The 26,492-nt window shown below is 41.8% G+C and overlaps 1 protein-coding gene across 2 annotated transcripts in view; it reads right to left on the bottom strand.

Annotated features, from left to right (window-relative positions):
* The window catches only part of LOC145357045 (neuron navigator 1-like), a 698,546-nt gene that overhangs the window by 415,255 nt on the left and 256,799 nt on the right, over positions 1-26,492 (bottom strand). Inside the window, exon 1 of one of the 2 annotated variants that reach the window (XM_080210101.1) lies at positions 8,502-9,569. The exons of the other annotated variant lie outside the window; for it this stretch is intronic. Within the exon in view, the coding sequence (XP_080066227.1) occupies positions 8,502-9,174 (673 nt within the window). The 5' untranslated portion in view covers positions 9,175-9,569. Of the gene's footprint in view, positions 1-8,501; positions 9,570-26,492 lie in introns of those variants that run through there. 2 annotated transcript variants of the gene reach the window in all.

Below are 26,492 nucleotides of genomic sequence, written 5' to 3'. Positions count from 1 at the left end.
GAGAAAAAGTTACTGATAGGTATAGCCTTTAGGCCACCAAATAATATCATCATGGTGGGGTGAGAAATGAACAAATAACTGATGCACGTAAAAATGGTACACCAATTATCATGGGGGATTTTAATCTACATATCAATTGGTCAAACCAGGTGGGTCAAGGCAGCCTTGAGGAGGAGTTCATTGAATGTATCCGTGATAACTTCCTTGAATAGTATGGAATGCAACCTACGAGGGAGCAAGCTATCCTAGATCTGGTCCTGTGTAATGAGACAGGAATAATTAATGATCTTACAATTAGGGATCCTCTTGGAAGAAGCAATCACAGTATGGTTCAATTTAAAATGCAAGTGGAGCGTGAGAAGGTAAAATCCAATACCAGTGTCTTGTGCTTAAACAAAGTAGACTACAATGGGATGAGGGAAGCATTGGCTAAGGTAGACTGGGAGCAAAAGCTTTATGGTGGGACAATTGAAGAACAGAGGAAGACTTTCAAAACAATCTTTCACAGTGCTCATCAAGAGTATATACCAGTGACAAGTGCAGGTGCAGTCAAATGCAGGTCAGTGGGACTAGGCAAAAAAATCGTTCGGCACAGACAAGAAGGGCCAAAAGGCCTGTTTCTAAGCTGTAATTTTCTATGGTTCTATAAGGAAGGACTGTAGAAAAAGATAATCAGCCATGGATATCTAAGGAAATAAAGGAAGGTTTCAAACTGAAAGAAAATGCATCCAAAGGGGCAAAGATTAGTGGGAACCTAGAGGATTGGGAATTCTTTAAAGGTCACCAGAAAGCCACGAAAAAAGCTATAAAGAAAAGTAAGGTGGATTATGAGAGTAAACTAGCTCAGAATATAAAAATAGGTAGCAAAAGTTTCTACAAATTTATAAAACGATGAAGAGTGGCTAAAGTAAACATTGGTCCTTTAGAGGATCAGAAGGGGGGTGTAATAACTGGAAATGAGAAAATGGCTGAAGCATTGAAGACGTATTTTGTGTTGGTCTTCACAGTGAAAGACATAAAAAAAATGCCAAAAATTGATGACAGCAAGTCTATGGGTGGTGAGTACCTAGAAACTATCATTATCACGAAAGAGGTAGTGTTGGGCAAGCTAATGGGGCTAAGGTAGAGTCTCCTGGTGCCGATGAAATGCATCCCAGGGTACTAAAAGAGATGGGAGGGGAAATAGCAAACGCACTAGTGATAATTTACCAAAATTCACTGGACTCTGGGGTGATTCCTGCAGATTGGAAAACAGCAAATGTGACACCACTGTTTAAAAAAGGAGGTAGACAAAAAGCAGGTAGCTATAGCTTAATTTCTGTCTTAGGGAAATACTTGCATCTATCATCAAAGGCAGAAATAGCAAGACACCTAGATATAAATTGTCCCATTGGTAAGATGCAGCAAGGGTTCATGAAGGGCCAGTCATGTTTGATTAATTTGGTGGAATTCTTTGGACAATGGGGAACCCGTGGATGTGGTGTATCTGGATCTCCAGAAGGCATTTGAGGAGGTACCACACCAAAGACTGCTGCATAAGATAAAGTTGCACTGTGTTACGGGTAATATATTAGCATGGATAGAGGATTGGTTAACTAACAGAAAGCAAAGAAAGAAAACAGAAAGAAAGGTAAATGGATGTTTTTCTGGTTGGCGATCAATCAATGACCAGTGGTGTGTCTCAGGGATCAGTGTTGAGATCGCAATTGCTTACGGTTTACATAGATGATTTGAATTTGGGGAACAAGTGTAGTGTGTCAAAATTCGCAGATGACACTAAGATGAGTGGCAGAGCAAAGTGTGCAGAGGACGCTGAAAGTCTAAAAGGGATATAAACAATCTAAGTGAATGGGCGCGGGTCTGGCAGATGGTGTACAATGTTGGCAAATGTGAGGTCATCCATTTTGGTAGGAATAACAGCAAAATGGACTATTATTTAAATGGTAAAAAATTGCAGCATGTTGCTGTGCAGAGGGACCTGAGTGTCCTTGTGCAAGAATCACAAGGAGTTAGTTTGTAGGTGCAGCAGGTAATTAAGAAGGCAAATGGAATTTTGTCCTTCATTTCAAGAGGGATGGAGTTTAAAAACAGTGAGGCTATGTTGCAGCTGTATAAGGTGCCGATGAGGCTACACCTGGAATACTGTGTACAGTTTTGGTCTCCTTACTTGAGAAAGGATATACTGACACTGGAGGGGATGCAGAGGAGATTCACCAGGTTGATTCCGGAGTTAAGAGGGTTGGCTAATGAGGAGAGTCTGAGTAGACTGGGGCTATACTCATTGGAATTCAGAAGAATGAGGGGAGAGCTTATAGAAACATATATGAATATGAAGGGAATAGATAAGATAGAAGCAGGGAAGTTGTTTCCACTGGTGGGTGAAACTAGAGCTAGGGAGCATGGCCTCAAAATAAAAGGAAGACAGATTTAGGGCTAAGTTGAGGAGGAACTTCTTCACACAAAGGGTGAATCTGTGGAATTCTCTGCTCAGTGAATAGAGGCTACTTCACTGAATATTTTTAAAGCAAGAATAGGTAAATTTTTGAATAGTAAAGGAATTAAGGATTATGATGAGCAGGTGGGTAAGTGGGGCTGAGTCCATGAAAAGATCAGCCATGATCTTACTGAATGGTGGAACAGGCTCGAAGGGCCAGATGGCCTACTCCTGCTCCTAGTTCTTATGTTCTATCTGATGGAGCACGGGCAGATCACCAGACCCTGGCCCAAAAAGCCTGGAAGACAACTTATTTTGCAGAAAGAACCTATTATATAGAATGCTAGTCTCAATTTCTGAATGTCCCAAATCACGTTACAACTAATGGAGCATGTGTGAAGTGTATTCTCTGCTGTAATGTAGGGAATACAGCAGCCAATTGACATACATCAGCTCCCCAAAATAGCAATGTGATAATGACCAGGCAATCTGTTTTGGTGAGGTTGTCTGAAGGATAAATATTGGTCAAGAAAGTGGATGAATTCTCTCTGCTGTCATTCAAAATAGCGCTATGAGTTCTTGTATGTTTTTCTAAGGGGGCAGACAGGAACCCAGTTTAATATCTCAGCTAAAAGATGGCACCTTTGACACTGTGGCACTCCATCCTCAGTGGCATCCAAGAGGGCATGAGGTGATTGAATAGAAACAATGTGGAGGGAAACGGCAGCAGAATGGCACAAAGTCATGATGCCTCTTTGGAGAGCTGGTGCAGGTACAACAGGCCAAATAGCCTCCTTCTGCACTGTAATAATTCTGTATTCTATGTTAACCTAGGTTTAATTCTTAATTCTCTGAAGTATAACTTGAAACTACAACCTTCTACCTTAGAGACAAGAGTACATAGAACATAGAACATAGAACATAGAACACTACAGCGCAGAACAGGCCCTTTGGCCCACGATGTTGCGCCGACCAGTTAAAAAACAATGACCCACTAACCTAAACCAATCCCTTTTCATCCATAAACCTATCCACGGATCTCTTAAACGCCCCCAAACTAGGCGCATTTACAACTGCAGCAGGCAGGGCATTCCAATCCCTCACCACCCTCTGGGTAAAGAACTTACCCCTGACATCCGTCCTATAACTACCCTCCCTTAATTTAAAGCCATGCCCCCTCGTGCTAGCTTTCTCCATCCGAGGAAAAAGGCTATCACTATCCACCCTATCTAAACCTCTAATCATCTTATACGTTTCAATAAGATCCCCTCTTAGCCACCTTCTTTCTAGCGAAAACAACCCCAAATCCCTCAGTCTCTCCTCATAGGACCTCCCCTCCATACCAGGCAACATCCTGGTAAACCTCCTCTGCACCCTCTCCAAAGCCTCCACATCCTTCCTGTAATGTGGGGACCAGAACTGCACACAGTACTCCAAGTGCGGCCGCACCAGAGTTGTGTACAGTTGCAACATGACGCTGCGACTCCTAAATTCAATCCCCCTACCAATAAACGCCAAGACACTGTATGCCTTCTTAACAACCTTATCTACTTGATTCCCAACTTTCAGGGATCTATGTACACATACACCTAGATCCCTCTGTTCATCCACACTATTCAAAGTCCTCCTGTTAGCCCTATACTCGACACATCTGTTATTCCTACCAAAGTGAATTACCTCACACTTCTCCGCATTAAACTCCATCCGCCACCTCTCGGCCCAGCTCTGCAACCTGTCTAACTCTCCCTGCTAACTATGACACCCTTCCTCACAATCTACCACACCTCCGACTTTGGTGTCATCAGCAAATTTACTAATCCACCCAACTATACCCTCATCCAGATCATTAATAAAAATTACAAACAGCAGTGGCCCCAAAACAGATCCCTGAGGCACACCACTCGTAACCGAACTCCATGACGAATATTTACCATCAACCACCACCCTCTGTCTCCTATCTGCTAGCCAATTCCTGATCCAATTTCCTAGACTACCCTCAATCCCATACATCTGCATTTTCTGCAGAAGCCTACCACGGTGAACCTTATCAAACGCCTTACTAAAATCCATATATACCACGTCAACTGCCATACCCCCCTCCACCTCTCTGGTCACTTTCTCAAAAAACTCAATAAGGTTAGTAAGGCACGACCTACCTGCTACAAAACCATGCTGACTATCTCCAATCAATTCATTACTCTCCAAATAACTATAAATCCTATCCCTAATAATTTTTTCTAAAACCTTGCCCACAACAGAAGTAAGACTCACCGGTCTATAATTCCCGGGGAAGTCTCTGTTCCCCTTCTTAAACAATGGGACAATATTCGCTGTCCTCCAATCTTCCGGTACTATACCAGAGACCAACGACGACCTGAAGATCAGAGCCAGAGGCTCTGCAATCACCTCTCTTGCCTCCCAGAGAATCCTAGGGTAAATCCCATCCAGACCAGGGGACTTATCTATTTTCAAACCCTCAAGAATATCCAGCACATCCCCCTTATCAACTGCAATACTGTCTATTTTACACCCCTGCAACCCAATGTCCTCCTCAGCTATATTCATGTCCCCCTGCGTGAACACCGAAGAGAAATATTGGTTCAATGCCTCTCCAATCTCTTCCGGTTCCACACACAACTTCCCTCTGCTGTCTGTAACTGGCCCTAATCTTGCCCTAGCCAACCTTCTGTTCTTGACATACCTATAGAACGCCTTAGGATTCTCCTTAATCCTATCAGCCAAAGTCTTCTCATGTCCTCTTTTAGCCCTTCTTAACTCACTCTTCAACTCCCTCCTAGCCAATCTAAAGCTTTCTAGTGCACTACCTGAGCCCTCAAGTCTCATCCGAACATAAGCCTCCTTTTTCTTTTTAACCAACGAATCAACTCTTTTAGTGCACCACGGTTCCCTAGCCCTACCAATTCCTCCTTGCCTGACAGGGACATACCTATCACATACCTATCATGTAGTGCGTGCTTCCCTCCTTTCTCCTCAGATGTATTTCATATACACTCCTACCCTGAGAAGAAGTAACTGTGGGCAAAGTCATAAGAACATGGTTTGCTTAAAAATTGCAATTCCTCAGCGTACTAGTACATAGGACGTCAATTGTTCCAAATGCACAGAGAACCATCATGCACAATGCATTGCTTGCATAAGATATCATGGTTAGAAGTGGTGAGAAAAAAATGTGAACATAACATCTCAAGCCACTTTGTGCCAACGTTCTGAAGTGGAATTGGATTGATAAAAGCCATGAAGAAGCACTGGATTATCCATTCATTCACTCTGCTGGAGTCCAGAGTGGATGCCACAGAGAGTACAAAGGGAAGAAAATTAAGTTACAAAGGGGACTTTATACATCTAAATAACTTGAAAAAGGAGAAGGGAGAGGAAGTAAGAAATGGCCTATGAGCATGTTTGAAATATAATTACCTTTTCTTCTTCATAAAGCCATATTATTGTGCAATTTACATACTTGGACTATGTTGTAACCAAAAATATAAATGCATTGCATTGGCAGTTTTTGAAAAAAGCAATTTACTCCAGTCTAACTGTACATCACTAAAAGACACTACATTTACTTTTAATAAGAAGAACTTACCCTGTTTTCTCCTGTCAAATTCCCCTCCATGACTCTCAGCACCATAACTGAGGTAAACAGTTTGCTGCCAGGATGCTGTCAACATGTGGCCAAAAGGATAATGGAGCATTCCATTTGATAATCCCACCACTCTGTGCAGGATTACCTGGCCTCTGATCAATGGTTACCATCGATAGCACAGGTTAAACCAAGGGCCCATGTGACATTGTGATCAAACCAATCTCTCCACTCTACATTGACATTTTTCTCCTTCCTAGCCCCTGGGACACCAAATCCAAGGACGCTGCTCAACTCAGATCGACAAATCTAGCCAAACTGACGTCTTCCCTAATGAGACACATAGGAGCACATTGCATTTGCACAAGAGCGTGAAATTAGATTTATTGCATTAGAGTATTGCATTCTAATATATCTATTTTTAGGCCATAAGCACTATAGGCAGTGTCATGATCAAACCAGGCTCTTGTCAGGTTTTATATAGAAAGTACTAAGCTACTTTTGTGGATTGGTGTCCAATTGCCATAAATGAAAAGATAGTTCAAATATTCTATCATTCATGAGCTTCACAGCTGTAAGGCTGTGTGAATGTTTATGAATCAGCAACTTTGTCTCCCTTCTCAATTCTATCTTTTCTCACTAATCTGCTTTAAGCTCTCTTTTTGACATGATCATTTATATTTGAATTGTGAAAAAACCTATCAAACAGATAACTGTTATATGGCTCGAAGGTTGAACAAGTGTAACTATTTGGAATCTGAAGCAGTCTAGTTTATATAATGTGCAAACTGAATATATCATCCCAATGCTCAAAGTTTAGTACAGACACAGAAAATACTGCAGTCATTTAAACGCAGTGGTAATGCTGCAATTCTACACCTTCAATCCCACAAAGGGTTATGAACCTTACAATGGGAGGTGCATATTTCAGCTGTGCGCATGACAATTAAGATAATACAGCCAAAATGGAAATGACAGTAAATGCATTAAATTCAAATCCTTAAAACCTTTTGCCGGGATAATAAATGTGCACTAACCAGTCAATCTTAGCTGTCACATAAGCATGTCTCTATTTTATCTCTCCAGATTCACTAAAAGGATGAAATGAAATGAATGTATTTCACATGTAAGCAATATTGAGAGATAGAACTACAAATAACTTTAAAGTGTTTATTCAGTGAGTGATTCAGACCTCAATCTGATAAAGTGTGCAGATATACACATCCTGGTCATCTATCAAAAGATCTTATAATTTGTAAAAGATAAAATATTATTTATAAAATAAGACATTTTTGCTTCTTACATAGGAATCTATCTTAATTTTACAAACTTATCATCAAAATATGATCTTTTCTGAGTCTACCAATGTTTGGAATGTGAATCATTATTGTGTAAAATTTATTCAATATCAATTAGGGAATACAACAGAATCAAAACCACCCAATAATGCGTTACTTCTGACTTCTAAGGACTACAGAACCATTTCTGTATTAAAGCAACATTTAAAAATTGCTGCATTTATCCATGATGTATAAAAAATGAGTATTATCAATTTTCTATATCAGGTAATTAAGTTCCTGGTTGCTGCACATGATAAATTAATGAACTGGGGTACAATAAATATCTTGAAAATTGAGAATTCTACTTTTAAGTAGAAAAAAAGTAATGAATTCAGTAACATGGACTGCTCTTTTTGAAATTGTGAATGTAATATGGTAAAGCGATGCACTGGCATACTCGAATAAGAATGTGTTAAAATCCAACTTCCAAGTGTAATTGTTAAAATACAGATTAGGCAAAAGAATAAATTGTAATCTTAAAGAAAAATAAGCATTGATTTTTTTAAGCTCACTGTCCAGGAGAAATCTATTCGATCAACTCCTATCAAGAATGTAACCAAGTCAAAAATTACTTTTGAAATAATTCAATTACTGAAATGAGGATTTTTTTAAATCAGCGAATACCAACCAATTAGCTCAAACTGTTGAAACCAACAAATTTGGCAGGGCACATTTGCAGCTACAAATAGATTTTGAGTTTTAGATGGCCTCTCTTCCTACCAATTAAGTAATTGATACAGACTGTATTGTAAAGGAAAATTACAAAATTCCCTCCATCGCAGAAAACCATTTTTATGCATCAAACAATTCATAACTTGCAGATGATACATAACCAGGGCACAATGAAAACGCGGTATGAGGCAGCAAATGTAGGAACCTGCCCACCATAGCATCACTGCACTGCATCAGTAATTTGAGGTGACAATTGTAACTGAGTGGAGGAATGCTATTAATACAACAATGGTCTAATTATAGACATCCTTCTTTAAATGATTTCTTATGAGCAGTCGCATTTGAAATGCTGATGCAGTAAAAAAACTGCTGGAAATTGTAAAATAAATTAGTGTGTAGGAACTCAGTGAATGGGATTTGATGGCCATGTATTTGGCACAAGTAGGAAACTCACCAAGCATTTGACTGAACAGGAGCTGCTCTAGGTCACCTAGCACTGTGACAACCAGCTCGGGATCCACCTTTAAGTAAGCCTTCTCCTCCGGCTGCTGGCTCTTGCTGGTTGCCGGGCTTTGCTTTTTAATATTTTTAGCCTTGCTGGACAAAATCTCATCGTCTGACTTGCTCCCATCGCCAGTGCTGGCTTCAGTCGGTTTATTCAGTGGCTTGACTTCAGCCCAGGGTCCCCTCGGGATTCTGCTTGGTATCCCGCGGATCGCGGAGGGTGCTGCCAGAGGCTTATTCCCACTCGGTGCCAATTTGCTCTGAAACAGCGAGTGCTCCGATTTCGAGAGCGTTTTAGACATGGGCGCATCTTTAGACTTCAATCCTCCCTTACCCAGCGTTTGAGCTGGCTTGGACATATCGTCGCACCACTTGGGCTCATACAGCTGCATCTTTTTCTCTGCATCAGTCAGGAAGGAAAGATTAGTGAGTGATTTCTGCTTCCTGAGATTAGTTCCACCTTTAAACACCTTCAGCTCGGTGGCTCTGTGCATTGTCGGAGCTTTCCCCTTCTTTCCATGCTGCACCCCCTTCCCATCTGGCTGTCGCTTGTAAACCTTCACATCTTCCTGGTTCTCATCACAGATATCAGTTTCACAACATTTGACATTTGCACCAAGCATCTTGCTGGCCGGTGATCATTCGCCTGCAATGGAGAACGGTAGGATAAAAAGGAGAGGTCTTGTTCTTCAGCCCAGAGTATTCAATCCAGATATCCCTCTCTCAAACAGCAGCTCCTGTGTTGTACAGCTCCCTTCCACACAAGCCTGCTTGTTGCAGCATCAGATGATCAGTTCCTGCTGGCAGATTGATCACTAGAAGAATGTCATCAGCAAACGCCCTCCCCGCTTCCAAGATGCTCTGTGCTGGGAAAGAAAAGGCTATTCCATCATTCCCAGCAAAAGGGGGAAATCAGGGAGCAGCCAACGTGCTTCTTCAGTTTATCTCCACCAGAACATTTCTCACAGATTGGGAACAGCCACCAGTTTAAAGAGCTGCTGTGGCAACAGCTTCCAGCCCGGCTTTTTAACTCAGCTCAATTAGCAAGGCAGGAAATACTGGGAGCGTGAGAGCTACAGTATGGGCTGGACTCAGCCCTCTGTATTCAACCCACATCCCCAGTGTATCCCAGCTTCCTCCACTGCAGTGGCTGTTCCTTGCTGCTATGGCAGCACACATCTCGATAAAAATGAGAACCAGAGCGTAAAAAAATTAAAAAGAAACAAGTGCTATCATTTTAATTTTAGCTGATCACAATGCACTCTGCCGCTGCGTAAAACCTACATTGATAGTGCCGTATCATGAATAATTTCACAAAGTGCATGTGAGGATGGAAGATACCATACTGCAACTGTGAAAGGGTGAATGGATGCCTTTAAATAATTCCTAACAGATATCCTAAAAAGTATAAAGTCAGCAGCATATTCTCTGAAATGTATATATCAGATTTATTTGCTTCCAAAGGCATGGAATCTCACGGACGTGTATGTTCAAGAAAAATAAGTCTGGTAAACATCTTGCCTCATCGCACGTAGAGGTGTATCCATTTTATTGTCTCAGAAGGTAACACACATAAAGGATAACAGATCACCAACGACTCGGTAATTAGGGAGCAAGTGGAGAAAACAAAAGGCACGTATATAGAACAAGGGAGCAAAACACCATAATTCCTAGCTTCCAGCAGGAAATGGCACAATCCCTCTCACAACACATTTAAATCAATTTTCCCAGCTCTCAACTTTAATTTGCATTCATTCACTCATGTTCTGTGTCAAACCACAAATAAATCAGCTCCATTTAGATCGCTGTAATGGCAAAATTACATATGCAAAGCAATAATGTACAGAACAAATCTGGAGTTCATTTTAATCAGTGTTTCAGCAACACGGGACAAAAATAATTCACATATTTAGAGGAGAGGTCACGGCAGGTTCATGCCATTCAATGAGTAGCTACTGCACTTTTAAAATTACCTATGTGCAATATGACAGCTCAAATAGAGAGTCCTTAAACATTAGTGAAAAATATTCAGATGTTTGCTAATGTCGAATTAAAAATACAATTTCTTCCTCAGGTCATCCTCAGATTCTTGAACTTCTTGGGAATGCATAAGCACGAGGGAGGCAACTGTTGCATCAGGGTTTGGCACATAATGGGTTAATATATGCATATAGTAATGTCCACATAGTGATGTACAAGAACAACATGGCACCTACCTCAGAGTCAAAATAGGGTTGGACAGAGCAGTGTGCAGAAGAAGGAATATCTATGAGCTTGGACCTTTCCTGCACCTAGATGAAATTCTCTGGCCTCCCATCAGCTTTATTCTCGGCGATGGGAGGCAAATTGCTATTTACTGGCAGCAGAATCCTCTGGTCCTGCCAGCAAAGGGAATTCCCATTCAAGCCACACCTCACTGCCAAGAAACTCATGTCCGGGATGTGTCACTGGTGGGACCAGAGAATCTCGCCGGCATGAACAGCCAGAGAATTCTGGCCACAGTTTCCAGTAGTTAATAAAGCATTACTGTTGAACTGCCCAGGACTGCAAGTATCTTAATAGGATCGAACGAACTATGCTGAAGAGCTCACAATAGTAGCTATCGGATGGAATGATGCATCAGCTTACACACCATGGAAGATACTAACCGTGTTGAAAATCCTGAGGTCAGACTAGTGAATATAGCTGTGGGCACTTATGTATTGCCAACCCAACTGGGGTGCCTCTGAGAGATGGGAAAGAATTTTGCTGCAGCAATTTCCTGCAGGTTCAGTGGGTGTGATGTTTGTGGCATCACCAAGAAGGCATTTTATAATTCTAATTTGAGGATAACGGGTGGGCTCACCAACCAGGTGAGAAGGGAGTTCAGATACAAGAGCAGGGTGCTGGATCTCAGTAATTTCTTCCTCAGGTCACCCTTAGCGTCACCTCCCCAATGCAGGGTCCTTCAGTTGGGCATGGAATATCTACGAATGAGAAAACTGCCCAAAAAGTCGCTGGCAAGCCCAACAGCCTGAATACAGAGAGTTGTGTGTGTGTCCCATCAAATCCTGGAGCTACCATTAAATTCTAATGAGTTTGGGATAATTGGTTTTAAGTGGCTCATTATTGAGCCTAATTGACATCCCACCACAAACAGGCAGAATTCCTGTTTTGTGCCCAACCCAATAAATTCGGGAAAGTGGTCCCAATGCTGGGAATTGGAAGCGGGTACATTGCCCTGATTACCCATCATGCCCATTCCAACTGACTCCATTAAATCCTGGTCATCATAGCCACACTTATGCTTTAATATCCCTGTCATTATTCTCCTTCATATATTCATCTAATTTTTCTTGAAGACTACACTCAAATCTGTAACCCAGCCTATCAAGTAGTGCATTCCAAATCATAACTAATCACGCAGAGCAAATTTTCTTCATGTTGCCTTTGTTGCTTTGCCAATCACCTTAAGTCTGTGCCCAAGAACCTCCAGTCACTGGTTACCCTTTTTAAACACTTTGTGATCTTAAACACCATTCTCAAACCTCCTGTTAGCTTCGTTGGACTAAGGAGAAAAATCCTAATTTATCCAGTCTGTCCACATAACTGTTAGTCCCTCAAATCTGGAACCATTCAGAACCATATTGTTGGCATAAATGGGTATTTTCCGATTGGCAGTCAGTGACTAGTGGGGCACTGTAGGGATCTGTGCTAGGACCCCAACTGTTCACATTATACAGTAATGATTTGGAAGAGGGAAGTAAATGTGTTGAAAAACAGATGTCACCCGCCCAAAAATAAAAACAGCAACTATTCTGGAACTAGTTTGGAACTATCCAAAATACTTTATTTTTGATTGGCCAATCCCATAGAGTTAAATATCAATCTTATAACAGCATGAACCTGCTTTATGATCAATTAATCAAGTTACTGCATTGAATAACATCTGTGTGAATGAAAGCAAGTGCAACAGGTAATGATCCTCGACTTTAATCAGAGTGAAAGTGCGGCCGATGGGAGGTAAGACATGACAGGCGAGCTGCAAGTTGTGGTTTGTTCCTCTTGCTCCATGTGGCAGGCTGGGGATAGTTCCAGTCCCCCAGGTCAGCATGCGTGCAGGAAGCATCTCCAGCTACAGCTCCTGGAAGGTCAAGCTTCAGAGCTGGAGCAGCGGTTGGGGACATTGTGAGCGTTTGCGAGGCAGAGAGTATCATGGATGGCATGTACAAGTCACACCGTAGGCTCAGACTCTGCAGGCAGGAATGGAATGGGTGACCACTAAACAGGAGCAAGAGATGTAGAGAGAATCTCCTATGCCCATTCCCCTGCAAAACAGATATACCATTTTGGATACTGTTAAGGAGAATAACCTCTCAGGGGAAAGCACCAACAGCCAACTAGTTGCATCATGGTTGGTTCTGCTGTAGAGGAGAGGGGCACAAAGTGTGCCAGTGCAATAGTTATAGGGGACTCAATTCTAAGGGGAATAGACAGGTGTTTCTGTGGTCACAAACAAGACTCTAGGATGCATGTTGCCTCCCTGGTGCTAGGATTAAGGGGTCTCAGAGCGGATACAGGACATTCTGGAGGGGGAGGGTGAAAAGCCAGTAGTGGTGGTACATATCTGTACAAACAACATTGGTTAAAAAAAAGGAATGAATACAGAATACAGGGAGCTTAGGAAGAAAGTTAAGAAATTGGACCTCAAAGGTAGTGATCTCAGGATTAATACTGGTACCAAGTGCTAGTCAGAGTAGAAATGACAGGATTATATCAGATGAATGTGTGGGGAACGGTTTCAGATTTCTGGGGCATTGGGACTGGTTGTAGGGGAGGTGGGACCTGTACAAATTGGATGGGTTACACCTGGGCAGGACTGGGACTGATATCCTAGGGGGACTGTTTGCTAGAGGGATAGGGGACGATTTAAGCTAATATATGACAGGAATGCGAACCTATGTAAGGAATCAGAGAAGAAGGAAGAAAAGAAAAAAAGGTAGAAAAGGGAATAAGAAAAATGATAGTCAAAGAAACCAAGGACAAAATTCAAACAGGGCTATAAAAAAAATTGGGAGCGAGACAAACAATGTTAAAAAGACAAGCTTAAAGGCTCTGTGCCTTAGTGTGCAGAGTATTTGCAATAAAGTGGATGAATTAATCATGCAGATAGATGTAAATGTGTACGATATAATAGGGATTATGGAGACATGGCTGCAGGGTGACCAGAGATGGGAACTGAATATCCCAGGGTATTCAGTATTTAGGAAGGACAAGCATAAAGGAAAAGGTGGTGGAGTGGCACTGCTGATTAAAGAGGAAATTAACACAATAGTGAAAAAAGATATTAGACCTGACAATGTGGAGTCTGTATGGGTAGAGTTGAGAAATACTAAGCAAGAAAAAACATTAGTGGGTATCATATATAGATCCCCAAACTGCAGAGGTGATGTTAAGAATGGCATTAAACATGAAATTAGAGGTCCATGTGATAAGGGAATATTGGTGATCTTGAGTGATTTTAATCTGCACAGAGATTGTGCAAATCAAATTAGCCACAATCTCATAAAGGAGGAATTCCTGGAGTGTATACGGGATGGTTTTCTTGACCAATATATGGAGGAACCAACTAGAGAGCAGGCCATCTTAGATTGGGTACTGTGTAATGAGAAGGGAATCATTGCCAATTTAGCTGTGCGAGACCCCTTGGGGATGAGCAACCATAACATGATATAATTTATTTATCAAGATGGAGACTGAAGTTGTTGATTTGGAGACTAGGGTGCTGAATCTTAATAAAGGAAACTGAAGTTATGAGGCATGAGTTGGCCTTGATAGACTGGGGAGAGTTACTTCAAGGGATGATAGCGGATAGGCAATGGCAAATATTCAAGGAATACATGGGGGAACTGCAGCAAATGTGTATTCCTGTCTAGCACAAAAGCAAAATGGCTAAGAGGACCAATCCATGGCTTACAAAGGAAATTAGAGATGGAATCCGATCAAAGAAAGAATACAGATTTGCCAAGAAAAATAATAGATCTGAGGATTGGGAGCAGTTTATAATTCAGCAAAGAAGGACCAAGGGATTGATTAAGGGGAAAATACAGTACGAAAGTTAGCTTGCAGGGAACATAAAGACTGACACTAAGAGTTTCTATAGATATGTGAAGAGAAAGAGGTTGGTGAAGACAAATGTAGGTCCCCTTCAGACAAAAACAGGGGAGTGTATAATGGAGGACAAAGAAATGGTTGAGCAACTCAATACATTTGTTTCTGTCCTCACAAAAGAAAACACAAATTAGATGCCAAAAGTGTTGGAGAATGTAAGGTTTAATGAGAGGGAAGAACTGGGGGAGATCAATATTAGGAAACACATGGTGTTGGGAAAATTGATGGGATTGAAGGCAAATAAATCCCCAGGGCCTGATCATCTACATCCCAGAGTACTAAAGGAAGTGGCTGTAGAAATAGTGGATGCATTGGTGGTCATCTTCCAGGATTCTATAATCTCTGGAACAGTTCCTGCAGATTGGAGGGGAGCTAATGTCACTCTAATATTCAAAAAAGGAGATAGAGAGAAAACAGGGAATTATTGACCAGTAAGCCTAACATTGGTACTGGAGAAAATTCTCAAATCCATTACCAAGGACGTTAAGGCAGAACATTTAGAAAGCAGAAGCAGAATCAGACACAGTTAGTATGGATTTATGAAGGATTTATGGATTTATATGGATTATATGGATTTATATGGATTTATGGATTTATTTCTGTTTGACAAATTTTTTGGAATTCTTTGAAGATGTAACTAATAGAGTTGACAAAGGAGAACCAGTCGATGGGGTATATCTGGACTTTCAGAAAGTGTTTGACAAAGTCCTGCATAAGAGATTATCATGCAAGATTAAAGCGCATAGGGTTGGGGGAAGGGTATTGAGATGCATAGAAAACTGAGAGGAGACAAAGAATAGAAATTAATGGGTCCTTTTCAAATTGGCAGGCAGTAAGTAGTGGGGTGCCACAGGGATTGATGCTGGGACCCCAGCTATTCACAATATCTATTACCGAATTGGATCAGGGAACAAAATGTAACATTTCAAAATTTGCAAACAATACCAAGTTGGGTGGAGGGTGAACTATGACGAGGATGCAGAGATCTGGACAGGTTGGGTGAGTGGGCAAATGCAGTATAATTTGGATAAATGTGAGGTATTCACTTTGAAAGCAAAAGCAAGAAGGCACATTACAATCTGAATGGCTGTAAATTGGGAGAAGGGAGTGTGCACCAGTTGCTGAAGATGAGCATGCAACTGCTGCAGGCAGTAAAGAAGGCAAATGGTATGTCGGCCTTCATTTTGAGAGGTTTTGTGTACAGGAGCAGGGATGTACTGTTGCAATTGTACAGGGCCTTGATGAGGCCACATCTGGAATATTGTGTGCAGTTTTGGTCTCCTTTTCTGAGGAAGGATGTTCTTGCTCTTGAGGAAGAGCAGCGAAAGTTTACCATGCTGTTTCTGGGGATGGCGAGACTGATGTATGAGATGGGATTCACTAGGTTAGGATTGTTTTTGCTAGAGTTCAGACGAATGTGGGGGAGATAGAACATAGAACATAGAACATTACAGCGCAGAACAGGCCCTTCGGCCCACGATGTTGCGCCGACCAGTTACAAAAACAATGACCCACTAGCCTATACCAATCCCTTTTCGTCCATAAACCTATCCAGAGATCTCTTAAACGCCCCCAAACTAGACGCATTTACAACTGCAGCAGGCAGGGCATTCCAATCCCTCATATCTCATATGGCGGGAGTAACTATGACTCTCTTAAGGACGAGCTTAGTCATGGTTACGGTAGCTGTGTAAATTTTCTCACTTCTATTACACAGTGAGTCGTACCTCCCCGTGGTCCCGCTCATATCATAGAGACTTATAAAATTCTAAGAGGGCTAGGCAAGGTAGATGCAGGGGAGTCCAGAACCAGGGGTCACAGTCTGAGGATTTGGGGTAGACCATTTAGAACAGAGGTGAGGAGACATTTCTTTTCCCAAAGATTGGTGAGCATGTGGAATTCATTACCATGGGAAATAGATGATGCTCCAACATTGACTCTATTCAAGAGGTGGCTAGATATAGTAATTGGGGCGAACGGGATCAAAAGTTATGGGGAGAAAGCAGGTTTGAGTTGGACGATCAGTCATGATTGTGATGAATGGCAGAACAGGCTCAAAGGACCAAATGGCCTTCTCCTGCTCCTATCTTTTATGTTTCTACGTAGGGCAAGCATGTTTGCTGAATTGCAAGAATAATTAAAGCATAAAATAAGAGGGGTAGCATGCCAGCACATAAGCTTTGAGATCGATTTTCCACTGATACAGGTCAAAATCGTGGCTGGGATTTTCCGATGCCACTGAAAGTGAACAGAGTTTTGGCTGGAATGCCAAACATCTTCTGCTTGCAACAGGTTCCACCATGAGCAGGACTGGAGAATCTTGCCTAAGGTCTCTCAGCAAAGGTTGATTATTGATGTACACTTGATGTATTTATGAATCTACTGCAATTGCATAATGGGGCATACCTGAATTATAAACCCGACAGTTGTGGAAATAATTGCCTTTTTAAATTATTTCTGGCCTCCCTGCAGGTTGTTCCTCGCTGTGGGAGGTGGCATGTCATTTGATGGTAATAGGATTTTCTGGTTCTGCCATTGACTGCACTCCATGTCTCCAGGAAACCTGCAGTGGGGGTGCACCACTGGCAGGACTGGAAGATCCTGCCAGCATGAACAGCCAGAGAATTCAGCCATGAACTTCACTAATAATGCCAGCATTTATTACCTGTCCATAAATATCCTCAGTAAGGAGATGGTGAGCCATACTTTCTTGGAACTGTTGAAATCTGTGACCTCTTCATAGCAGTGCTGGTACAATTAAGTGGTTTGCTCAGCCATTTCAAAGGGCAAGATTCAACCATTGCCATAGGTTGAGATTACACATACATACCTAATCTGAAAGATTTCTTTGCCTAAAGGACATTAATGAACTCATTAGGATTTTACTGCAAAAAGCCAGTAAGTTTATGTTCAGCATTACAAAGCTTTATAATTCCATATTTTTAAATAATGAACTAATTTGAAATTCCCAGCTGCCATGATGGAATTTGAACTCATGTTGCTAGATAATTAGTCCATGCCTCTGAATTGATAACCACTACAATATCTTACCCCCCCCCCAACATTCACAGCCATTATGTTGCTGACTCAACAAAGCTGATATGAGAAAGGTGATAGAAAATTGTTTCTTTTACTTCATTAGTAATTCACCTAATTGCTGGGTTGCCAACTTTCAAGCTGAATTCTGAACCCTTTCAAATGTTTCATCTTTCCTGTAAACTGCATGTGCAGTGAAAGTAAAGGCAGCTTCATTCACCTGCATTTATATCTGCTTTCTGTTGGATCAATATAATGAAGCTGAGCTACAGTGAGTGTGACCTCTATCTAGTTGGGAACATTGAATTACATTGATTTTTACTGAAAACTTGATCTAAACAGGGTCAAAATCACTTTGTGTAAAAAGCAAACATTTGGCATTTTATTAGAGTACACTATGCTGCAATGAGCCCACCTCACGTGGTACCCCGTTCAACATGCTCTCCATTGAGTCATCTGGTTCTTGCCTTGATCATTTTTTGCATTGTGTACCTTTCGTTTGCCTTCACATTCTACTTCACTCTTCAAGTCAGAGCTTCTCCAATTCCTCTCCAAATATCTCAATCACACATTAGCTTTTGCTAATGTAAAATTACCTTTTACATAATTAGAGTCACAGTAAGAAGCTTCACAACACCAGGTTCAAGTCCAACAGGTTTATTTGGTATCACGGGCTTTTGGAGCACTGCTCCTTTATCAGATGAGTTAAGCAGTCACCTGATTTCATTGGATGTTGATGTCGCTCACACAGCCAACATTTGTTGCCCATCCCTAATTGAATTTGAACTAAGTGTCTTGCTCGGTCATTTCACATGCAGTCAATGGTCAACCACATTGCTGTGGATCTGGAGTCAAGGCTGTGTAAGGATGGTAGATTTCCTTCCCTAAAGGAAAAAAGTGAACCAGATGGGTTTTTGCAACAATTGATAATAGTTTAATTGCACCATCACTGAGAATGGTTCTCAATTCCTGTTCTCTTTTTATTGATCCACATGTGCAATATGAAAAGTCAAATCACTGAGACATGGAGAAGGTAATTTTACTGTCCAAAATGGATGGATTTGGTTCAATGAGAGGTTTAAAAGTTAACAATCTGACTAGCAACCTTGTGAAACAGTAGGAACAGGAATGTTCCTTCTGAGCAAAGTGTTTCGCAATCATCTCCACTTCATGATCTGTCTGCTTTGACCCATCACATCACCCTCTGCTCTCCTCTACCGTCATACACTCCACATCCAGTGACCATCATTTGGTCCCATTCCCATAACTGGACTCTTCACAACTAAAAGCCCTATGATCCCTTCCACCAGAAATCAGCATCCCTCACACTGAACACCAATAGCCCTCTCTCCGTACCTTCTTATCATAGAATATTATAGAATCCCTACAGTGCAGAATGAGGCCATTTGGCCCATCAAGCCTGCACTGACAATCCCATTTAGGCTCTATCTCAGTAAATCCAATTTTTACTCTGCTAATCCCCTGACACTGTGGGGAAATCTACCATGGCCAATCTAACCTGCACAGCTTTGGAGTGTGGGAGGAAACCTGAGCACTTGGAGGAAACCTACACAGACACAGGAAGAATGTGCAAACTCCACATAATGACCCAAGGAATTGAACCTGGGTCCTTGCCGCTGTGAGGCAGTGATGCTAACCACTGTGCCACAATGCATCTTCCCTACTGTATCCTTCTGCAATAGGCTTTCCTGCACGGCAGATGGATAGCCTGAGCAACAGGCTGGCTGGCAAGTGGGAAACTTATAGAAAAAGAAATTAAGAGACATGATTCAGGGTTTCCCATCCAAGCTTTTCCTCATCTTGGACTGAAAGTGCGAGTAATATAAGATTGAGGCTTCAGAGTTTAAATCAAGAAGTATTAAACAGGAGTATAAATTAGTACAGAAAGAGTTGGAAAGACAGATGTGATTAAATTAGAGAGATAAATTAAATAGATAAAATAAGAAAAAGCTTGATGATAAATCTCCAACACTAACTTCTAAAGGAATAAGACTCAACACTTGTAAAATTAAATTTTCATGGTCAGAGAGATTGCTTGGCAGTAATTATCATTTATCCTACTGTTAAAAAACCACTTATCCCTGAATGTACTTTCTAGGCTTTTTTTAGTGGGGAACTAGAGAGCAAGCCCCCAGTTCCACCCCATTACATGTCATTCAATGCTGAGTTTAGAAGCAAGGGTTGCTATAGCACAGCCCACAGCTTCAGATATCTGCCTTTACACGAACATGTGCAGACGCCAGAGTTGCTGAGTGGTTCACTCCCTACTTAGAGTGAGCGCTAGTAGTACCACCATTGCTATTAATGCACAATCTGGACCTTTGTTATTATTAATAATAATAACATGCAACTTCAAACTGTAAGTCTCGTTAGAAGGCTAGACCTCAGGAAAATTATTATTTTCAACACAGTGAAGAGTAGAAAAGTGTTGAAATATGAAGTGTCCCTTTCCTACTTCAGTTTCCTGCAGCACTGGCAATCCAAATTACAACCTTTAGTATAATGTAGATGCACTGAACAAAACAGAATATTTCAGTGTTTCAGTCAAGAGCATAATGTCATATGGACTCTCAGATATGTCATCAAGCCTCAAGCTTTTCCTAGTCTAAAGTATAATAATTTTCTTTCATAATTTATAAGTAAACTGGATCATCACATCCTTATAATTTGGGATGTCTGGGGCAGCTAGTAATTAACATTGAAAGTTTTGTTCCTCAGTGACTAAAATGTTTAAAATAATTACACTGAATGAAAGTAATAGCAGCATTGGACTGTAATATTTTATTTGAAATATGTTACGTTTTAAATCAAAATACACACAAGCACAACTTTTAGGTAGACTCGAAAGTTACTATTTCAAGCTGAGGTCAGTTTGAGACTATTTTAATCTTTGCAGAGGCAAAGGCAGAAGCCATTTGTGAATCAAATGTCAATTTAGCATTATGCATCTGCTGCAAAATTGCAATGGCTGGCACCAAGGACACGCCTAAAGGAACATTTGGGTCATTACTCTTCCTTTTTAAAGAGTGCGGTCATTTTAGCCCAAACTAGAAACAGTTTCTTGCTGGATTTCAGTTTGCACAGTGAGAGGATTATTTATTGTCAGAAAAAACTAACTGGTGTCAACTTCAACACAAGTGATATTTCTGTTTATCAAATCCAATTTCAGACACTATTTTTCACAATAGCAGCAATGGACCTCTGACTGTGCAGACCCACTTGGAATTCAAATTCCCCTGGACGGCACTCCATGCCACCATGAAAGTCACAACATTTTCACTCCTCTTATTCCATCCGTTTTTCAAACTTAAGTTTTCCTTTCTCTATACAATCTCCTTAGTTCTATGTTATCGTTAAAAACAACGGGCCTCAAACTATTTCATAAACTGTTTCTTCTGGTTTGTCACCACCCGTTTTACAGACGGTAGCAATGTCCAAAAATGGGCTACCATCAGCTAAAAACATTGTGCCGGAGGTCAGCTGTATGCAGAGATGTGTCAAGACAAAGAAATGTGCTCAGCAATCCAACTTTTTCATGGTGTCCTGAGGATTCACATCTGGAGCATTGTGCAGAGTTTTGGCCTCCGCATTTAAGAAAGGATCATAGAATCATAAAATCCCTACAGTGCAGGAGGAGGCCATTCAGACCATCAAGTCTGCACCAACCACAATCCCACCCACACTCTACCCTCATATCCCTACATATTTACCTGCTAATCCCTCTGATCAACGCGTCTCACGACTCTGAGGAGCAGTTTTTAGCATGGCCAATCAACCTAACCCGCACATCTTTGTTCTATGGAGGAAACCGGAGCACCCGGAGGAAACCCACACAGACGAGGAGAATTTGCATTGGGTTAGGTGTATTGGCAGTGACCCAAGCCAGGAATCGAACCCAGGTCCCTGGAGCTGTGAAGCAGCAGAGCTAACCACTGTGCTACCCTGCTAATTTACCCTGATACTAAGGAGCAAGTTAGCATGGCCAATCAACCCAACCACGCATCTTTAGAGTCTGGGAGGAAACTGCACCCGGAGGAAACCCACACAGACACGGAGAGAGCATGCAAACTCCACACAAACAGTGACCCATGCCTGAATTGAACCTGGGCCCCTGGCCTGGGCAATGAATGCAGAAGTTCCACAGGGTCCTAAGGCCCAATAACTTTCAGCTGCTTCATCAATGACCTTCCCTCCATCATAAGGACATACTTGCATTGGAGGCAGTATAGCGAAGGTTCATTAAATTGGTCCTTGGGATAAGGGGCATGTTCTATGATGAGAAGTTGAGAAAATTAGTAATATATTCTTGGAGATTAGATGAAGGGTGAGCTCAATGTAACATACAAGATTCTGAGGGGGTTTGAAAGAGTGGATGCTGAGAGATTGGCCAGAACTCTACAACCTCACCTGCCATGGAATCGGCATGGGCGAGCGTCCGACAATGGAAATCTTCGTTGTCCTATGGCAGGACTTTCTGGGCTCGTGAGGCCATAAAATCCCACCCATAGTGTCCGCTAATAAGGGAATCAAAAACATTGGGTCATAGTCTCAAAATAAGAGACATTTAGAACTGAGATGAGGAGAAAAACTCGAAGTTATGAACCTTTGGAATTCTTTATCCCAGAGGATTTTGATGCTTCATCATTTGAATATATTTAAGGTTGAAACAGAAAGATTTTTGATATCACAAGGAATCAAGGGATACATGGTGGTGGTGCAGCGGTAATATGGGGAGACAGTGGTATAGCGACATTGTCATTGGACTAGTAACCCAGAGACTGAGTTTGAATCCCACCAGAGCAGATGATGAAATTGAATTCAATAAAAATCTGGAATTAAAGGTCTAATGATGACCATGAAACTATTGTTGATTGTCATAAACCCAAGTGGTTCACTTATGTCCTTCAGGGAAGAAACTCTGTCATGCTTAACCTGTCTACTACATGTAACTCCAGACCCACAGCAATGTGATTGACTCTTAAAATGCTCTCTGAAATAGCCTAGGAAATTACTTTGTCCAAGGGCAATGAGAGACGGGCAATAGATGCTGGCCCAGCCAGCAATGCTCACAACTCACAGGGACGGCACGGTGCCACAGTGGTTAGCACTGCTGCTTCACAGCTCCAGGGACCTGGGTTCGATTCCTGGCTTGGGTCACTGTCTGTGTGGAGTCTGCATGTTCTCCCTGCGTCTGCGTGGGTTTCCTTGGGATACTCCAGTTTCCTCCCACAGTCCAAAGATGTGCAGGTTAAGTTGATTGGCCACGCTAAAATTGCCCTTTAGTGTTCAAAGATGTTTAGGTTAGAGGGATTAGCGGGTAATAATGTGTGGGGATGTGGGGGTGGGGCCTGGGTGGGATTGTGGTCAGTGCAGACTCGATGGGCCAAAGGGCCTCTTTCTGCACTGTGGGATTCTATGATCTATGAACCCATGGACAAATAAAAAAATTTGGGGAGCAGGCATAAAAGTGGAGTTGAAACCCATGATCAGATTGAATAGTGGAACAGTCTTGATGGGCCATATAGCCTACTCCTGCTCCATTTATTGTGTTCTTTTTGATTAAATAGCAGGAGTTAAGAGATCTGTGCAAAGAGATGATAATTAATTTACATTACCGCCAAATGAAAAACTTTCACAGTAACTTCACTGCAGTGTTAAGGTAAGCCGACTTGTGACTAATAAAAACAAACTAAAAACTCAGACTGAACTGGGAGCTACATTTTCTTTATATTTGACTACAAGATGAAGAAACGAAAAATAACAAAATAAGCAGGACACAATATATTACTTTAAGTAAATCTCTGATCACCAGTTTTTGATGTAGTCTCAGAAATTCAAATGGCTTAGTCAGGTTATGTTTGAGTGTCGTGTTCCATTAGACTCAATTTTCGAACTTGGAAAGTAAAATTGGACTCGATATTTGGGTTAGTGGAGCATGGCCATTTCCTGCTGACGCAGGAGTCTGCAAAGGCCAGAAAATTGAGAACTGATTAGTTTATATGCCTTTCATCTGGATGTGCACAGTGCATTATTTTCTAGCCAGCCTTTTAGGTCATTGTAAATTACTCTTCCTTAGAATGACTTAGATTTCAAGTATTCTTTGCACAATTTCCCATTCTTTAAGCTCGCATTAAGCAACACACTTAGCCAAACCACATGCAGTAAGCATAAAGGGAAAGTCCATGTTCAAAGCAGCACTTAAAGAGGTAAAAGCATTAGGTTTTCCCCCCTGTTTTATTTCCATTTCTGTCCAGCAGGAGTTATATTTTGAATTGGAACATTGAGGAAATGTCAATGTCAAAACAGCTAAAGACCCAAAATATTCCAATCACAGAAGGTGAAATTATTTGGAAATACCATAGATCTGGCGTACAAATTGACCTGGCATATGAGACTACCTTTTTTCCTCACTGCCAAAATGCATATTTAAGGTAATAATTACATTCGAAGTTAACTTCAACTTTTTGGTCCATACTTGGTGTGTAAGTCAACTCCTATCTTCAGCTTATAAATGCATGTTTTAGGCCATAATCAAAGTCAGCTTCAAATATTCAGCTCACAAACAATCAGCTAATGAGTCAGCACATAGGAACAAATACGGGCCATGTTGCCAAGAAGATGCACAGGAGTTTATAAACATGTCCACCCAAATCAGATTGCACATGATGACTGACAAACAGAAATGGGTCCTCTGGCAAAAAGAACGAAGAACGAAGCTGGTTTCAAGTTGAAAGTTGTGACATTTGCCAACTTGTCAAGTAAACTGTGCTTCAGCGAAGGAACTCAATGTTAGTGAAAATCTGGTGTGAGGCGGGAAGAAGAAAGCATCTGCTCTGAGAAAGATGCCCAAGACTAAAAGTACCATGAAAAAAGAGACATTAGTTTGATCTTGAGAAACATGGGGCCTCGAAAATCATTGTGAATGGTTACATCATCACCAGAAATGCAGGGTATAGGTATGCACTTAAGAGGGCTATACCAGACCCTAGGTCCAGCAAAGATTTCAGATCAACAGCTAATTGGTGTAGCAGCTTTACGGAAAGAAAGAGCTGAATTTTTATTCTAGAAATTAGATGCGGTGGTGGTTAGGATTAGCAACGAGCTTCCCACTGATTAGTGGGTTGGATTCTCACACCAATTTTCCGCTTGAAACTGTATTAATTATGGATAGACAAGCTGCCCACTGTATCATGTGGTGGAGGCCACCTCATGAGCTCAGTGTTCCTGATGTCATTTTTCAAAGCCACTCAAACACATCACACTCTGCAATCCAACTGCGTGGGTCAGAAGTTCCACTGATGGGTACCAGGGAGCAAAAATCAGTTCACCAACAATTATCCAATGCTCCGAGGAGGCTTTAATTTGAAGTGCCCACCAGCATTGAAATATTCATTTTCCCAGGGTTGGATCTCGGAGGTTCACCAACCTCACTTCCCAAGATAAAATTTGGGAGGCAATTGCGAAGGAACTCAACTCCATGGGCAGAGATGCCACAGAAAGGCTATCCACTGCAGGAAGAAGATGAATGATCTTATCCGTTCCATCAGGGTAATTCAACCTTCAACGAAGGGAGATGATGGCTGAATGGTATTGTCACAAGACTATCCAGAGATTAATCCAGAAACTCAGCTAATGTGCTTGAGACTTGGGTTTGAATCCTGGCACAGCAATCTCACACTCTCATCTTGGCACTGTGCACTCAAAGCATCACACAGCTCAGGAGTCTCACACAGCATTACTGGGGGAGATAACAACATTGAAAGCATATTCATCTATCCTCTGCACAAATAGCATCTTTAGCCTTTACTGGGAAGGGCTCAGCACACACAGGAAGCCTGTATGTTTCCCAACCTCTGCTCCATCCTCATTCATCATAATCCATCCATTTGTCTTCATATGGGTCAAGCTTGTCCACAAGTGAGAGAGATCCTGGACTGGTGGAGGGATAGCCAATATAAAGGACCTCTCCAAGTCTGAAGATGATGCCGTTGAGTTGGCAGGGGAGGACAAAGTTCAGCCTTTCCCAGCAAGCCAATACAGATGATCCCTGCATGAGTTGATCACATCCTGACATTTGCAGTGAGTGACATTTAGTGTTGTATTCAGTCTGTAGATGAACTAAACCTCACTGAGTCTCTCTCTGACATGTGGCAGCAGGTCCAGACAGACCACTACAGCCAACACAGATGGCAGCACCCAGGCCACCTCAGAGCAGGATGATGAGGATCCACTTGAAGTAGACCCATCATGGCATTCACCTGCATCCTCCACCAGCACAGACACACAGCTCAGTATGTCACAGGCCTCGATTAGGTTCAGGGTCACAGTCTGGGGAAAACCTCACTGACCCATCTCCGCATTAGTCGGAGGCGATGACAGCCCAGGACTCTGACACTCAGGGGACTGCTGTAGATCAGTCATCTACGCTGAATCCGAGTCAGTTCACGAGTCCCTGTGAATGGCCATCACTAGCATGCTGGAGATGCAAAAACAGATAGTGGGACATCAGATAGAGTTACAAGAAACAGTCAGCAAACTAGAGCCAAGAATATGTTCTGTCTGATGTCATGGTTCCAACATGTCAACACTTGAAGCCCTTCATGGGAAGGGTGATGGCCACCTTGGGGACTTAGTCCAGCAGATTTAGTTGGGTTTGTAGTTGTACCCACACTCCATCATGACAGAAATTAGTCAGATCCATCAGTAGCTAGGCAAGAGGGGGACGGAGCAACTC

This window comes from Carcharhinus amblyrhynchos, chromosome 22 (assembly GCF_965287045.1).
Source record: "Carcharhinus amblyrhynchos chromosome 22, sCarAmb.v2.hapA, whole genome shotgun sequence".
Classification (NCBI taxonomy): domain Eukaryota; kingdom Metazoa; phylum Chordata; class Chondrichthyes; order Carcharhiniformes; family Carcharhinidae; genus Carcharhinus; species Carcharhinus amblyrhynchos.
Note: the sequence above shows the minus strand (reverse complement) of the source record. Positions and strands in the feature narration are given on the sequence as shown.